The sequence below is a fragment of the Somniosus microcephalus genome, chromosome 19, assembly GCF_052327205.1.
Source record: "Somniosus microcephalus isolate GS21.2 chromosome 19, FLI_Smic_1.0, whole genome shotgun sequence".
Taxonomy (NCBI): Eukaryota; Metazoa; Chordata; class Chondrichthyes; order Squaliformes; family Somniosidae; genus Somniosus; species Somniosus microcephalus.
In genome coordinates this window covers 35,285,411-35,303,778 of record NC_141005.1, presented here as the reverse complement: position 1 = coordinate 35,303,778, position 18,368 = coordinate 35,285,411, and the positions used below count along the sequence as shown (strand labels likewise).

General features: G+C 42.8%; 1 protein-coding gene across 2 annotated transcripts in view; it reads left to right on the top strand.

The window, feature by feature from the left end:
- The window catches only part of rasal1a (RAS protein activator like 1a (GAP1 like)), a 301,463-nt gene that overhangs the window by 219,005 nt on the left and 64,090 nt on the right, over positions 1-18,368 (top strand). For both annotated transcript variants that reach the window (XM_085961524.1, XM_085961525.1), the window contains exons 12-14: positions 6,240-6,304; positions 9,932-10,044; positions 16,482-16,674. In XM_085961524.1, the coding sequence (XP_085817650.1) occupies positions 6,240-6,304; positions 9,932-10,044; positions 16,482-16,674 (371 nt within the window). The remainder of the gene's footprint in view (positions 1-6,239; positions 6,305-9,931; positions 10,045-16,481; positions 16,675-18,368) is intronic.

Below are 18,368 nucleotides of genomic sequence, written 5' to 3'. Positions count from 1 at the left end.
GGAAACAATTTCTATTCATTCATCTGTTACACGAAGAGTAAATCAGATTATTGGTTTAGAAGTGGCCTTGTCCCGCTAATGTGCTAATCAGTCCATTTTATGAAAGATAGCAGAATGCATGTGATATAAGTGTTCAGCGCACACAATGAGTGGTCTTACTGTTAGACTCCACGGGCATGTTATTATTTACAACAACTTGCATTTATATAGCACCTTTAACAAAGCAAAATGTCGCAAGGCACTTCACAGAAGCGTTATCAAACAAAATTTGACACTTAGTCATGTAAAGAGATATTAGGAAAGGTGAGCAAAAGCTTGGTCAAAGAAGTAGGTTTTAAGGAGCGTCTTAAAGGAGGAGTGATAGAGAGGTGGGGATGCCAGAGAGATGTAGGGAGGGAATTCCAGAGCTTAGTACCTAGGCCTAGATAGATTTTGGTTGGTAAAGGGGCTTTCCAGCTCACAGGGGATGCAGGGGACACGGGGTCCGCTTATGGGAGTGACTGGCGACGCTGACCGCAAGAAAATATTGAGTGCAGACCTGAACTTTGTAACTGCTCTTCATTGTTTGACATTAAAGGGTAAAAATTTCAATTCATGTGATCGTGGGGCAGGAACAGTGCTCGGCAGGATATGTGCCTGACTTGTTGTGCACGACCATTCCTGCTTCAACTGTTGCCTCAGCAACTGATCAGCTATATAATGTTAGCACCTGCCCAGCAGGCTGCCTGTGGGGACTTGGAATTTTTGAGCACTGCTGCAGCTGTTTAAAGGACTGCAGTAGCCAGTCAAAGGGGAGCAGAGAAGGTGCTTGGAAAAAAAACTGCAGTGGAGCCAAATAGAGTTTCCCCATTTGTTATGGAGTGCTCAAGCAGAAGACTGTCAGGCTTCATTAATGTATGAAGTGCACGTAAGGAGGGTTGGCACTCTAGCAGAGAGCAATACAGCGTGTCTAGGAGGAGGTAGCTGCCACAGTGAATGCTGGTTCCAACACTCATCGGAGTTGGAAGCGAATGCAGAAAGAGATGGCAAAGGTAAGACCATCCAACAGTTCCCAGTGGAAGGGACAGCAATGTTTCCTGTTAATATTTGCTGCTTTGTTCAAAGCACTCAGACAACCTGACAGCTTTTTGTTTGTTTACCATGTATGATTACATGACAGTAGAATATACAGAAGGCTTCCAAAATTTCAGGCCATTGACGGTTTTTGAGGAGGGCGTACTTGATATAATTGACATGGAAACCTTCACAGGGAATGAGACAGGATTAAGCCAGTGATATTCCCCAAACTGAGGGCTAGTACCATTCTCTAGTTAGGTCTTTATGTCATTTAAAATGAAGTTACATTTGCTTGAAAAAGAGGAATAGTAAAGGATATGGGGAGTGAGCAAGAGAGTGGGATTAGATTAAATGACTCATACGGAGAAAAACACTGGCATAAACTTGATTGATTGAATGACCTGTTTCTGTGCCAGTGATAGTCTATGATTTTCGCCCTACTCATTCACTCTTCTGGAGGTATATGCTCCAGCACAATAACGTCACACATAGTATATTACCATTTAAGTACTGTTGCAAGGGCTGTCTTGCAGCCATCGTTGCAATGTATGTTCCTCTTGCGGTTTTGTAGGCAGTGCCAGTGGCAGTGAAGAATGCAGCACCTCCGAGCAGGTTGCGTCACTCACACCACCTGTCACAAGCAGCAGCACAGCTACATCAAGTGTAAATAGATAGTGAGTTTGAGAAGATATCACTGGCTGAGTCACAGTGCATTTGTGAGGAAAAGCAAGCTGTGCAAGTAGTGGAGAAGCAGGAAACTGCTGGACAAAAAGCAGAGCACAGGCATATGGACCTCTCGGGATCAGCTGTCTGAGCAGGAGCATGGATGCCAGTCACTAGAGTCTTACCAAAACAGAGTGTAGATCATCTATACAGTGGCGCAAGACAGCTTACTACGGACCATGTGACAGCTCGGTGAGCATCTGTAGCAGAGTCCCTTATAGCATACGTTCTAAGTCTAGTCAGAGTATCTCTTTTGAATGTTCAGGCCATTGTTATAAAGGCCTTGGGGCTCTCCAGTCCAATTTTAATATGCTGAGGAACTGGATTGAGATAGTCTTGAGGCAGTGCTTCACTGACCTCTTTGCTACCCTTAGATCAATGAGCATGCTGAAGAGTGCTCATCAGCAGGGGCATTGTAGGCATGAATATTGCTGTTGTCTCTCAAGGTGACGCCAATCAGGCCGACCCAGTCAAACTTGCGCAAATGTCTGTTCATGTGCCAACAACTGGGCGGGACCATACCCTGGATCTCAAAGAAGGTGTGGGGCATTGGCCCTCTGATGTTCAGAGTCGCTTTCCCCCCACAGCCCCCTTACATCGATGGACTTGTAAGGGGTGGGTGGAGGCTCCTCTCTCACAAGGCCATCCCAGAAACTTGGGCTCAAGCCAGGACCTGGTTATACAGGATCCTGTCCCAGATTCCTGTCATTCCAGTGGCTTCTCAAGGAAGTTACAGCGGGAATCCACTAGAACTGCTGCCAATTTTGGGGGCCACTCTATAAATGCTTGTTGTTGTTGTTGTTCCTCCTCCTTAACCGACACTGCCAAATACAAGTTCATTGCTCATGCATCTCTTTTGCAGTATCTGGGACTTTGCTATGCACAAATTTGCTGACTTATTTGCCTACGTAACAGATATTGCACTTCAACAGTAATTCATTGGCTATAAAGCACTTTGTGGCTGTGGGTTAGTTTCTACTCTTGTGGCCCAGATGGTCTAAACATAGCATTAAATCTGCTGTTGACCGAGTTTCTGATTTTCTCCTATGTTTCCATGCTTTATAAATATAGTCAAAGTAGCATATTGCATTGTTCATGATAGAGAAGATCCCTTCTGTACACCACTTTAGCATCACCCTCTTAACAGCCTGCCAAACCACAGCAAAATAATGGCATGAAATAATTTACATTACAAAAGCTCTACAATAAAAAACACAAGTGTTTGTACTGCATTAACCTCAACACCACCTCACCTTTCAGTGCTTGTTTCATAGTTATGCTCCATTTAAATTCATTAACGATAAGCACAAGTACCCCAGCATAGCCATTTATGGCTTCTGTGCAAATACAGAATCAGTGGCCTAGAAATTCGAATGCGCTGCGCCTCTTTTACAGCTGCAATACGGGCGCCTAAGCGTCCAATATGGCGGGTGGCATGCGCACGCTCATTCTGCGCTGGAACTGTATCACATGCTATATTGGATAAGGCTACTCAGTAGGCGTCCAGGGCACGCCTCTGAATTAGGTGTTGGCCCCTGATTGGTGTCCGCAATGGGCTTAATACCTGATTGGACTGCAAATGATCCCAGCATGCACCATGCATGCTGAGGTCAGTTGCTTCAGGTGCTCAGCAGCCAAAACAGAGTTCCTTAAAGGAACCACTGGAGGTTGCCACCCAACAAGAAAGCTTCATGTTTTGGACTTGCCCTATTGAGGAGCAGGTGTCCGGCACCGGCTCCACATTAAATCCACAGGCTGCCACCGCTCATCCTCCTCCTGATCGCCTCTCTTCCCACCGGACTCTCCTGAGGGCCTTGGCTGGAGTCTGAGCTGGTCGATATTGCTGCCCGTGACCAGTAAGCTGCACCAGGGGCCGTGACTGGTGCCCACAGATTGTCAGCACTCTCCTTTTCTTTTTATTCGTTCATGGGATGTGGGCGTCGCTGGCAAGTCCAGCACTTATTGCCTGTCCCTAATTGCCCTTGAGAAGGTGGTGGTGAGCCGCTGTATACTTCTTTGTAGCGGTTTTGGTACAACTGAATGTCTTGCTAGGCCATTTCAGAGGGTAGTTAAGAGTCAACCACATTGCTGTGGGTCTGGAGTCACATATAGGCCAGACCGAGTAAGGACGGCAGATTTCCTTCCCTAAAGAATATTAGTGAACCAGATGGGTTTTTATGACAATCCATGGCCACCATTACTGATACTAGCTTTTTTCCATTCCAGATTTATTTAATTAACTGAATTTAAATTGCCCAGCTGCCGTGGTGGGATTTGGACTCACGTCTCCGGATCATTAGTCCAGGCATCTGGATTACTCGTCCAGTAACAGCGTTCCAGTTCCTAATGAGGCCAATTTGCTGTGGTCCTGCCGCTGGCCTCATTAGGTGCGTGCAGCATGCACCGCACTGGGATTGCTCCCGGATTCAGGTGTGACCCAGAGTCTCGCCCCATGTCTATGCTCATAAAGTCAATGTTGCCTAAAGCTTCAACGTGTTTTGGTTCACCTCAGAAGACAGTTTGCACAGCCTTGTAAAAAATATTGCGTGCGCATTAGCATCGGACAAGATTAAAAACTAATTTAAGCACCATAGGGACTTTACATTGCTACATTTTCATGAACCTGCTGATCAATGGGTGAGTCCTCGCTGGAAACTATCCTTTGTCCAGCTATGTAAGATGTCACGAGACAACTAGGTCCTCCTGCATTAGGTATAGTATAGAACAATCGTCACCAGTGATGCTAGATTTCCTTCAAAAACAGCATTAAAAAGCTGGAAGAAGAAGCATCTTACAAAGTATCCATATCCCCTTATAAAAAGAAAGACTTGCATTTATATAGCATATTTTACAACCTCAGGAAGTCCCAAAGTGTTTTACAGCCAATGAAGTACTTTTTGAAGTGTAGTCACTGATGTAATGTCGGAAACGCAGCAGCTAATTTGCGCACAGCAAGCTCCCACAAACAGCAATGACCAGATAATCAGTTTTAGTGATATTGATTTAGGGATCAATATTGAAACATAGCACCATGGAGACTTAACGTTGAGCCTAATAGAAAGGCTCAGATTTTCCCATTGGCGGGCGGCAGTTTCTTTTTTGCCTGTGATTTCTCCCCCCTCCACCCCTGCACCAATCTGTTTAACCAAATGAATGATAGTAAATAATGACAGCCATGCATTTTATCCATTACTGTCTCAATGTGCGTTTATAATAAAACAGAGGTATCGCACGTGGAGTCCTCTCACAGCTAAGAAAGAATGCTCCGATTGGCTCTTTTTTTAAACATGGGTCTCCTAGAATTTTTCTATTAAAATTGTAAAAGGGATATGCCCAGCCACTGGCTTCTGTGGTAGAGTAGAAATTTACAGGATCAGCGGGAAAGGAGCAGGGGAGCAGTTAAAATGGAGCTATTCCGTTTCCTGCCTATCTGTGATTTTAATACCGCTGTTTTTTGGTGACCGCGTTAATAAATGTGAAATGGGATCCCATGACGTACGTGGGACCCCAATGGAATTTTAACCTGCTCCTGAGCAGACTGCCCGCTGTGACCGTCCCATTGGGTGAAGTTGTCAAGGAGCCAGCGAGGCCACTGAAGGTAACGTGAAAGAATTTTCCTAGGTGGGGCCCAAAGGAAAGTCTGGGCCTCTGCTGCCCCAGCAAAACCCCCCTCCTTCTGATGCTGGCTGGCGGCCTCCGGAGGTTGCCCGATCTTCATCCTTCCTCCATCGGCCAGCTGCCACTTACTGCTGGGCACCGCCAAGCAGCAGACCGGTGCCATTCAGACGAGGTCCGACAGTTAAAATCTTACGGGGTTCCGGTGCAAACCCCCACACAGGACTGCTGTCCGCTCCCACCGGGAGTTAACATTGGCCCTGTTAGATGTCGGATTGCTTAATTCATTCATCATTGCGTTCATCACATGCTCATCCCAAAGGGTCCCAGGTTGATGGCAATGAATTAGGAATAGGTTTGCATGGGATGATAATCACTCGAAACTAGTCTGAAGCTGTTAGAATGTCTCTTGTTGCCTGGATTATCCAAAGCTGTAGTCATACAGGCTTAAATCTCTCCTTAGCCATGGATCTAAATGTCATCCTAACTTTCTTTTGCTGCAATGGAGCGAGGAGTTTAATCAAATTGGCAGTGCTAACAACTTGTTTGACTCAGAAGTTCCTGTAATTATGATTGTGGAGGTGTTTGGTATAATCCATAGTTAATTATTAATTACATGCACTCGAAAGAATACAAAGGTGACAAAATGCCAAGATGTTTTTTGTTTCTAAATCAGCCATTTGGGATTTGTTGTACTATTTTATAATGCTCAAGAATTAGATCCATTCTCATTCAATGTGGTCTACAGACCAGAAAGCATATCAGAAGCCTGCTGTGTATTTGTAAAGTTCAGTATTTAGTTTTACTAAGAATTATTCAATAATTAGTTTTCCTTTTTTACACAGCTGATCCAAACACACTTTTCAGATCCAATTCCTTGGCTTCCAAGGCTATGGAACAGTTTATGAAGGTAAGTGGTTTCCCTTTGAATGTTTTCATGTTGACCCTGCAAACCTGAGTCCATTTTGTACTGCTGCAGTGACTGAAACAATGAGTGATTCAATTATTGAGTCCCAGACACTTGTGAAATTGCCCTTTTAATGTACTTTCTTGTATCATTATTGTCTGCACAGTGCTAGTTCTTAATAATATGCTGATTTTTTAATTTTTAGGGATCCTGGAGGTTAACCTCTCACCCCTAGTTCAATCCCAATCACTCTCAGCTGGAAGGAATAACATGCTCTTTCTTTTCTTATTGTGAGATTGAATTACTGGCTAATCTAACACTGGAGGGAATTAATTTCTCTCAGTCTCAGATTGCTAATAGAGTCAGGAAAAGCAGTAGAACAACGATCACTAGTATTCCAAAGGAATAACATGTTCCCTGATTCTTTGCTTAAGTGGAATCAGTTCCTTAAGCTTGCAGACAGAGAGGTAATCTAGGCTTTACTCAGGAAGATTCACCACTGGCTCGCAGGAGCATGCAATATATATCACTACAGTCTTCACTTCTCTTTATCTGCAGTCTACAGAATGTAGGTGTACTGTTAATTTTTTTTAGCAGAAGTCAAGGTGGATAAGTCATTTGGCCCTGATGACATGCACCTGAAGACTGTTGAAGGAAGACAGAGCGGAGATCGCAGAGGCTCGAACTACAATTTTTCAATCCTTCTTGGATATTACAAATGCTGCTAGGGAATTGGAGGGTAGCCAGTGTAGAACTTTGTTTAAAAAGGGGATAAATTGAGTAGCTTCCGACCAATTAGTCTAACATCAGCTGTGGGCAACAAATAATTTGAGATCAAATTAGTGAGCACATAGAAATACATGGATTAATCCAGGAGGGTTAGCATTGATTTGTTAAAAGCAAAATTTAATGCATTTTTTTTAAAGAGGTGACTGATTGATTGGATAAAGGGAATGCAGTATCATAGAATCTTACAGCACAGAAGGAGGCCATTCAGCCCATTGTACCTGTGCTGGCTCTTTGAAAGAGCGATCCAATTAGTCCCACTCCCCTGCTCTTTCCCCATAGCCCTCCCAGTGTCCCGGCCAACATTTATCTTTCAACCAACTCTTCGCTGACAGCTGCCCGCAGACATTTTGCGGGCCTGTCAGAGGAGATTTCCTTTAATCTGTGTCTTTTCCAGCATGGCGCCCTCTGCAGGGGATCTGTGGCATGTGTGAGCAGAAAAAGCGAAAGTGAGACTCTTCAACTAATCAGATTGAAGAATCCTCACTGAGACACGCAGAGTCCAAACCAGGAAGTATAAAGCAAGAAATATAACTTAGATTTAAATAATGTACAAAAAGAGAAATAAAGATTGGGAATACAGATGGGATTAGGGGAGAGAGATAAAAGAGACAGACAGAAAAAGTAAAACATATTTTAAATTAAAAAATAATCTTCAACACTAATTTTCTTCTGAGGGAATGAGACGCCACACTTGTAAAAATAATTTTTCACGGCCAGAGAGATTTTTCAGCAGTAATTATCACTTATCACGCCGTTAAAAGCTCACTTACTCCTGAATGCTCCAGCCCTAATACTTTCAGCCATTTTTAGTGCGGCAAGTACAGCAAGTTCACACCGTTGCAGTCATTTCAATGCCGAGTCTATTCGCAAAGACTGCAACAGCGCACTGTGTGGAGGAGCAGGGCATCTTTGACAGTAACTTCTGGATTTCCGCGTTTAACTGCCCATGTGTTGCTCTAGAAGTTGCTGTCAGATTTCCTCTATTATAAAGGTGAGCACTATTAGCCTCGCTGTTATTCTCATCGCAAATTCCAGGCCATTAGCTTACAGGAGACATGTATGGATGTAATAGCTGCTGTGCAAAATCGATAAATAGAGCACATCCTGCTGCCGGAGGAAGAGCATCTCCATCTGTTCATCTTGATTTGGATTCATTGTGGGTGAAATTAGCCTGTGTGGGATTAGCACAAAACTGATGATAGCGAATTGGCAGCCCCTTTTACACCCTGTCTGATTTTATTTTCCAGTAACTTCAATGGAACAGAAAATTGGGTGGGGCATAAAACGGGCTGCCGTTTATGTCCTATCTCCACCCCCACATGATATTTCAAAAGTGAATGTTTCTCACAAGCCACAGAGATGGTTCAGAATATGTTCCATGCTTTTTCCAGTGCCATAAACTTTTCAGAAGTGTAAATGAAGAATGGGATTTCACAGATATCTAATATTTTCAGGCCATAATGTTCCCCCCATGTGTGGTTAAAAACAATAACCACTCTAATGTTACTGCAAAAACAGTTTTCAGTGTTCCTGTTATCTTGAGCAAATCTGGAGATTTCCCCTACCATGTCCTTGGATTATCATATAAGTGATAATATATTGACAGCAAAGAGTGCTGTAATTCTTGTCGTTAGGGATGATTGCGTAGCTAGGAAACATTCTTAGTGATATTCCATCTCCTGACTTGGTGTAAAACAATCCTTAACATTTGTCTTTTGTCTCATTTTCATCTTGGGAAGCCACACTACTAGCTAGTTTGGGTTATTGATTTAAATTACTAATGGCTTCATCAGTATAGATAACAGAATTTGCTTTGTCCAGAACAAGCTAATGGTGTATCCACTATTTTGTCTGGTAACATTTTAGATGGAGTGGAAACATACAGACAAAAATATATCTTTGTTTCTGGCTTAGCGTCCATTTTTGTTTTTGCTACGCCTCTGTGAAGTGCTTTGGGACTTTTTTCTATGTTAAAGGTGCTATATAAATAAAAGTTGTTGTTGGATAATGTGTTGAAATTAATTTTAACAGGTTAGTTGTTCATTGATTTAGGAGATGCTCTACCAGCCACTGCATATCTTAATCAAAAACATGAGTCATTTCTCTATTTTAACTGGGAAAGGCAGTATAGTAATGAAGATTTCGAGAACCAATCAGATTAAAAATAGGACAGTGTAAAGTGTCACCAAAGTTCTGGCCATTGATTCCGTCAGGAAACTTACAGTTGATCTCCTAATTTGTGGGATAAGACATGATAAGAGACATTGATACTGAAAGTGATACAAGAGGATGAATTTTGGACTCAGGAACTTTCTGTTTATACATTTCTTATGAAGGGTAGTTAGCCCATTATTTTTCATTCCATTTGGTTATATTGTTCTGTTAGTATATGGCTAAATGTTTTGTGCTTCATATCTCTATCTTAATTATAAGTAAGTATATTAGTCATTGCAGTCTATCTGAGCTCCGTAGCTACCAATATGAAATTAATATGATAGTGTATCAGGAAATTGTACCTAACCCTCTAAAGAGTAAAGATAATTGATAAATTCTTGGCTCATCCAATTCTGCAAGAGGAGATTACAACAAAAAATGTAGCTTCAGTTTTGTAGGGGAGAAGGTCCACTGGCTGGAACCACTGTGCAACTGTTGAGAAAGAAAACTGTTATGGCAATAACATTTCTTAAATAGAAAAACAAAGAAAATGAGGGTGTATTATTTTCTTCTATAGTAGGGAGAAGTCCTTACCTCAGATTTTTCTTCCCCTTAAGTAAATCGCCTACACGTTACAAAATGTTTAAGCCGCACACTGATTTGGATGATGGTTCTCATTTCTTGCAGCTGGTCGGGATGCCATATTTACACGAGGTGCTGAGGCAAGTCATTAACCGTATTTTTGATGAAAAGAAATACATTGAACTGGATCCTTGTAAAATTGACCTTAACAAAACGAGGTACGACTCAGTTACACCTGTGTTCTTGCATGACTTACCTGCTCGCCTGCCTCCTGTTTTCTTGCTGTGATTTCCTTAATCATCAGCTTTTTAAAGAGCTTGAAGAAGCCTGGTTTTTGCCATAAAATGTACAAAAAGCAAAAAAAAGCGACAGGTGCTGGGAAACGCTCAGCATGTCGGGCAACATTCGAGTGCAGACTTTTTTTGCCAACATTGGAAGATGAACAGCATTTAAAAAGGAACGGACCAAAATTAAGGGCGGCACCAACATGCACACAAACACACGCATGCATAGAAACATAGGAACAGGAGTAGGCCATTTAGCCCCTCGAGTTTGTTCCTCCATTCGATGAGATCATGGCTGACCTGTGACCTACTCCATATATTGCCTTTGCGCTATATCCCTTAACAACGTTGGTTAACAAAAATCACACACGAGAAGAGAAATAGAAAAGCACTTGTGCAAAACAGGAGTAGGTTAAATGGCAGGAGGGATATTGGTATGTGATAATGGGAGGTATAATGAGAGAACTCAAAGAATAGAAAACATATCTGAGACACAGGTTGCCAATCCTACCGGATTGTGCTGGATTCTCTAGCAATGAAAGATTATTCTCCCAGGCACTGCTGTGAGCAACCCAGGAGAAAATAGGGAAGTAGAGTTGATGGGCAGCTCCAGCGCACCAATGGGAGGAGGCAGAGCTTTGGCAGGTGGACATGAAGGACAGTGGGCATAGGGCAGGGTGGGGAGCGTTTCCTCTAGCGGGTTAGGCTGTGCTGGCGCCTGTGTCAGCACCTTAGCCAGAAGAATTCCCAAAGAATAGCTGTTTGTATTTTGGCTGCAGCAGTAGCCACCTTGCGGGAAGATCTAACAATATATGAACCTGCACAATGACTGCAGAAGATTTTCCAGTTTGGAATATATTGCCTTTCTGCACTGATAGGAGTGGCCTTTGTGTGAAAATGCAGAGTGAAGTCAAGTAGAAGCAAAAAAATGGTGCGACATCAGGTAGGTAATGTTGGCAGGGTCCAGCAGATTCCTAAATCCTCTGCAGATCTTTCAATGAAAACAGTATTTACCCCTTAAACTGTCATTCATCACAAAACATGTTGGGGGTAATTTTGACTTCGTGTGATAGTGTAAAACGGCCAAAATCATCAGCCACCCGTTATTCATCTCTCCCGATTTTCATTTCTATTAGTGAGGTCAGCACAGTGAGTCTTATTTTCTTACTAATTTCTTTAATCAATTTTCTCCCTTCCCGTCTTCTCTTGAAGATGTTATTTATTGCGCCCAATGGGTGTTAGATTGTCTGCTCATCATTCAATATTTATATGTGAATTCCCGATACCCAGACCGCCCCTGCCAGTGAGCAGGCTTGGCTCCTGCTCTGATCATCACCAACCAGTTTCGGCAAGGAGACCTAAACAGGCATTGGGGCCCCTCATTTACATATATAAGTAGCCCAATGCCTATTTTGAAAAATGGGCATGACAAATTTAGCAATGCCCCAACGCACATGCAGACTGGGCACGGGTCGTCCCACTGCTAAATTTGTCATTGTTGAGCACATTATACGCCCAGAAAAATGGGCTTAACGCTGACCAATTTCTACTCCATTAACTCGTGTTAAAACAGTGGGCAAACAAATGTCATGCAAATGCTCTAAACATCCATACGCTAAGATAGAAAACAGTAGTTTCTAGGCTACCATGGTTAAAAGATTAGTACTTTAGTGTAGGGATATAAATCTTTGTGAGCTTTTGCTGTTACAAAAATGTGTTTGCCTTGTGAAGCTGGGTAATTGACATTTAACTATGGAGCTTCACAAATATCCTGTAGTTAAGCCTATTACTTCCACATGAACTTAATAATCAGCATAAATAACTCATGACGCACATTTTTTCCTAATGTTTTGTTGAGTTACAAATTACACAGGTCTCCATGGCTGACTTCAGAAAATTAACGAATGAAAATGTGTTTAATGGGCTTGATCCAAAACAAAGGCCTTCCTTAGAATCCAAAAATGTCAAGAGGTTAATTATTCTAAGAACAGAATATTTTTAGTGCAACTAATAAAACTGCTTAATAGGCAGCATTTATCCATGTACAACTGACTCTTTGTGGTTGCTAAGTTACGTTCTGATATTGCTGCTGAGGTAGATCCTAGCTTCTCCTCTATACTGTGATGCAGGTTAAATACCATCCAACATACTAATCTGACTGTTGATTTGAAATACATGTTTGAATGCTGAATATTTGTTTAGTATTTTGTGTTTAAACGACCTAGTAGGGTAGCCTGAGTTGGTTCCCAAATTTAAGCTGTTTAGAAGAGCTCACTGTACCTGTACCTGGACCTCACCTGTCAGTGCATGTGGTGTATCTTGAAGAAACATCATTACGTAAAATTTGGAGAGCAGCAAATTCATTAAACTTCCACAGAAATAAAAAGCAAACAACTGCCGATGCTGGAATTCTGAAACAGAAGAAACCAAAAAAATGCTGGAAACACTCAGCAGGCCAATCGGCATCCGTGAAGAGGACAGACAAGTTAAGGGGGTAGATTTTAACTATCGGGTGGCTGAGCGGTGGATCGTGCTGTCTGGCCGCCCGATGGTACCGGCAGGAGGGCCGGGGTCTCATTACCATGCCATCGAATGGGCTCCCCTGCTGCAACTAGCTGGCTCCAGGCCCATGCAATGTCACGTGGCCTGGAGGCCAACTCGACCAACACCAAGATAGGGGTGGGGGTGGGGGGGAGGGGGGCGTGCGCGGGGTAGCCCCGGGTGGCAGCAGTCCATGTCATTCTTGTGGATCCCAGAAAAGAATTCCTGCACCTCTTGGCCCCACCAAAGTAATTTTCAACTGTCCTATTTTGGTCCTCTTTGGCTGTACCACCAGGTAAAACTGGGCAGAACATGCACGGTGCCCACTCCACTCAGTTGTCTCGATAATGACAATCAGGGTCCAATGTACGTCATAGGACCCCAATTTGTATATTAAAAGGGCCTACCACCTGAAACATGTGGGCACTTTGGTCGCCCAGCGCTGAGCACCTTTCAGGATGGTTTTGGGTTGGCCAGATTAGGAGTGGTAGGTTTTCCCTGTGATTTTCAGGGTGTTGCCACCCCATTTCCACCCAGTGGAACCAGTGAAAATCTCCACCAAGGTTTCATCAGAACACATGAGACAATGGGAAGAAGCATAACGGTAAGAAATTAAAGACATAAAGGACACCACGACTGTGTGAACAGTGACCAGAAAGGACCATGCTCAATTCCTGGTTTATGCTGGGTTAGCTGATCTAAGCTAAGAGCTATTGGGGAAAAGATTAATCTATCTGCCCCCTCCTATTTCTCATCTACACGCTGCCCCTCGGAGACATCATCCGAAAATACAATGTCAGATTCCACATGTACACTGATGAGAGTCAGCTGTACCTCACCATCACCTCTCTTGACCCTTCACTGCCTATGATTTGGCACGCTGCTTGTCTGCCATCCTGTATTGGATGAGCAGAAATTACCTCCAATTAAATATTGGGAAGACCGAAGCCTTGTCTTCGGCCCCCGCCACAAACTCCGTTCCATAGCCACCGATTCCATCGCTCTCCAGTAGTCACTGTCTGAGGGCGAACCAGACTGCTCACAATCAGCATCTTATTTGACCCTGAGCTGAGCTTCCGACCCCATATCCTCTCCATCACCAAAACCGCCCATTTCCACCTTCGTAATATTGCCCGTCTCTGTCGCTGCCTCAGCCCATCTGCTGCTGAAATCCTCATCCATGTCTTTGTAACATCCAGACTTGACTATTCCAATGCTCTCCAGGTCAGCCTCCCATCTTCCACCCTCCATAAACTTCAGCTCATCCAAATCTCTGCTGACCGTATCCTAACTTGCACCATGTCCTGTTCTCCCATCACCCCTGTACTCAGTGACCTACATTGGCTCTCAGTCCAGCAATGCCTCAATTGTAAAATTCTCATCCTTGTGTTCAAATATTTCCATGGCCATGCTCCTCCCTATCTCTGTAACCTCCTCCAGCCCTACAACCCACCCAAGAACTCTGCATTCCTCCAAATCTGGCCTCTTGTGAATCCCCGATTTCCTTCGCCCCACCATTGGCAGCCGTGCATTCAGCTGTCTAGGCCCCAACCTCTGGGAGACCCTCTTATAAACCTCTCCACCTCTCTCTGCTCTTTTAAGACCCCCCTTAAAACCTTGTGATGTCAATCCCTTCCAGGTATATAGCTCCTCAGGATGTCCCAAAGTGCTTTATGGCTAATGAATTACTAATGAATCACTGCTGAGTAGCCCGTTAGCAGTCACCGGCAAGGCTCAAGCATGAAGAATGGATTTTTGGGTAAGGTAGCAGGGGGCTGCTGGCAGCTAGGGAACTGTACATTAAAATATCTTGCAAATAGCCTGACAGACTACAAATCAGGGTTTTTCAAAAGGCCTTAAAAAGGAGAACAAAAGGACAGAATAGCTGCTTTACTGTAGACAATAAAAGGATGCTTAGCCTTGATAAACAAACCTATAATTAAGGATGATAATTGTCAATTTATACACTACATGCACTTTGAAAGTTTGGTATATTGTGTAAACAGCAGAAGGATAATGACTTATCCTTTATAGTAAAGAATTTCTAAAACACAATAGTTACAAGTAAGTTAACCAGCTGTCACTTAGACCCATTAAAGGCCATGCACCCTCCCAACCTCATCCAGATTCTATTTCACCACCGCAAATATTTTTATCTTTTATTTATTTACACTCATGTCCCTCTCTTAGTTCCCTGCTGTGAATCTGGAATTAGTCAGAATGTGGGTGTTGCTGGTAAGGCTGGCCCTGAAAAGGTGGTGGGACAACTGAGTGGCTTGCTCAGCCACTTCAGAGTCAACCATGTTCATGTGGGACTCAAGTCACATATCGGCCAGACTGCGTTTCCTTCCCTGAAGGACATGAGTGAGCCAGTTGGGTTCTATACAACAATCAATCAGACAGCTTTGGGGTCACTTTTATTTTCAAATTCTCACACTGCCATGGTGGGATTTGAACTCTCATTCAATCTTATTACCAGTCCAGGCCTCTGGATTACTAGCCCAGTAACATAACCACTACACTACCATACCCCCTACCATCCCCCCCCCCCCTTTGAATATGTATACTTAGAATGTGGCTGTCTGCATATATGAAAACTGAACCAACATTGTATCGTTGGTGCAGTATAAAAATTTCATAAGTGTGAAGGAGTTAGTCCTTAAACTAAATTTAAAATGTGGCTTCTTCTTCACTTAATCAATCCCTCTGGTTTTTCAAACAAATTATCCTTCCGCGTGTATTTTATTGGTTCACTTTTATTATATTAAAAACAGCGATCGTCCTTGTATTCCATAAATCTGTTTGTATATCGTAATATTGTCTTTACCTTTAAATTATTGCCATACACTGTGTCAACATTTTCAATGTTTAGCTAATTATTACATCGCCATCATTTTCTTGGCTCATCTTATTTAATGGTGTACAAATCATGTTTGCTATTTTAGAGCTGATCTATTATTACTTACATTTCTCAGTATTAAATAGTATTTGTGATTTCTTCCTGTCCAGAGACTGCATTTAATTTTCAGCTTTCTGAATCTCCATGCTTTGCCATACAACTTGGCATCACCTGTAAACATAAACTGACAGTTCATTTTGGTATCTTCACCTGAATTCTATTGTGAAAGCACAGGGTTCAGTAATGAATTACCAAAACATTGTTATTTCTTTTGTTTTTTTTGATTAACAATAAAGTCACTCTTTTGATGGGACAGTTTCCCTCTTTGCTATGTCTGGGACTTCCCATGCAATGTGTCATCTCCATCCAAGAGTGATGGGTGGTTAACCTGTGTCTAGGTCCTGCCTTTATGATATTGGATGCTGATGGTGTGAGTGAGTGGCCTGGACTGACTCTCCCTACAGCTTTTCCTCTTTCCCTGTGGTGCATTCCTTTGTTGCGTTCCCATAGAAACCAGCCTGAGCCCAGGACCTGAGTATTTGATCTTTCATATACTTGGGTCCCGTGCTCTGCCATGTTTCTATGGGAACACATAGCCCCATTTCCTAGCACTTTACCTTGTACTGAGCTGGGACCCCAATTCACTATATTAATTTGCTCACATATCAAAGCTACAACAAATGAAGGTCATTCATTTTTTCTTAAGAGTAAGTAATTTATTTTTCTACGTTGATTGCACTACTTAATATAAAGTAGCTGTTTGGACAAATATCCTTGACGGAGTGCAGTCTATTTGAACCATATATGAACTTGTAGAATGCAATCTTCCAATTAAATTAATTCCACTAAACTACGAATAGCACAGTCCGAGAAGGAGAAGATAAATGGAAGATACCTATACTGACTAATATTTCTTGTATTGATTTAAAAGGAGGATATCTTTCAAAGGGAGTCTTTCAGAAGCCAGCGTGCGAGAATGTAGCCAGGAGCTTTTAAAATCTTACCTGACCGATGTGATGGATGCCATTGTGGGTTCAGTGGAGCAGTGCCCTTCCATTATGAGAGTGGCTTTCAAACAGTTACACAAGCGAGTGGAGGAGCAGTTTCCAGAAGCAGACAATGAGGTAAGTACCAGTGAGTGTGTAATTAGGAGGGAATTTCACCCCTTGAGCCACCGCGTGATTATTCTATAACATTAGTAAAGTGAAATTAAAATTGCACCAAAACTCAAAAATCACGTGGCTGAAACAATAGTACACAACTACTGATCTGTAGGCAATTCTTGTAGTGTTAACGGAAACCCTCTCCCTATCAATTTGAGCTGATGTCTCAAACAAATTCCACCCATCTTATCGATCCCCTTGTGTTGAACATCATTCCCCATCTGAGAAGGCTACAAGGTAACCTGATCCCACGGTCTCACCTAATATCCATTACTAGCCCAGGCCAAGCACCAGAAAGTGTATAAGAGGAGTGACTTGGCTAGCCATTTTGCTAACTCCCCACACTGGGGCTGCCACCCTCTGCTCGTTGTCCCCGACCCTCATTCCCACAGATGTGATCAGCAGCTTGAGTTTGAAGGGTCACAGCTGCAATCTCAGTGGCACATGCTAGTGGAGGGCCAGAGCATTGCATAGAAGTGAGAAACAAAATACCAAAACCTATCCCGCAATGTCAATTTTACGCTCCAGCAGTAAGTTGAAAATTACCCACAGTGTTTCTCTGTGGTCTACACTTGTTCCTCAAGATAGTTCAGCCGCAGCAAGCAATAACGGAACATCTGCAGCAGGGCAGATACTGAACAGAAGCAAGATGACCTGATCAAAAGTTATTATTCTGTTCAAATCCCCCAGTGTAACAAAACCCCAGTGAATGTCAGGGCATAAGTGTTTGCTTGACTTACTGCATAAGAACCTTCAGCCAAGAGCGTTTTTGTGTTTCAGAATGGTTTCATCTTGAATGGTACTGCTGAATCTCCCACACCACCATATATTTCAATATATTGATTTTTTTATATTTATATACAAGCGTCAGATGCTCTGATGGTCTTTTCTGGTCCTGGACATTCCTATGTACCTTCCCATTCATCACACCGCAACATATAATTCCAGATAAATTTCACAGGATGTACTTTGCACGCATACTGTAATATTTTTGTTGTGAATACATGGCTGCTGAGGAATGCAACTACCAGCACCAGTGGAACAACCCCTCACTTGCTATTCTGAGAGTTTAGATTTTAATTCACAGCTTGATAAAGTATGGAATCATCTACCAGTTTAAACAACAACAACTTGAATTTATATAGTGCCTTTAATGTAGCAACTTGAGTATTGTGTGCAGTTTTGGTCATCTTATCTGAGGAAGGATGTTCTTGCCATGGAGGGAGTGCAGCGAAGATTCACCAGACTGATACCTGGGATGGCAGGAATGACTATGAGGAGAGATTGGGTCGATTAGGCTTAGAGTTTAGAAGAATGAGAGGGGATCTCATTGAAATTTATAAAATTCTAACAGGACTAGACAGACTAGATGTAGGAAGGATGTTCCTGATGGCAGGGGAGTCCAGAACCAGGGGTCACAGTCTAAGGATAAGGGGTAAGCCATTTAGGACAGAGATGAGGAGGAATTTCTTCACCCAGAGAGTGGTGAACCTGTGGAATTATCTACCACACAGGGCAGTTGAGGCCAATTCATTAAATATATTCAAGAAGGAGTTGGATATATTTCTTGAGGCTAAAGGGATTAAGGGATATGGGGAGAAAGCAGGGACAGGGTACTGAATTTGGATGTTCAGCCATGATCTCATTAAATGGCG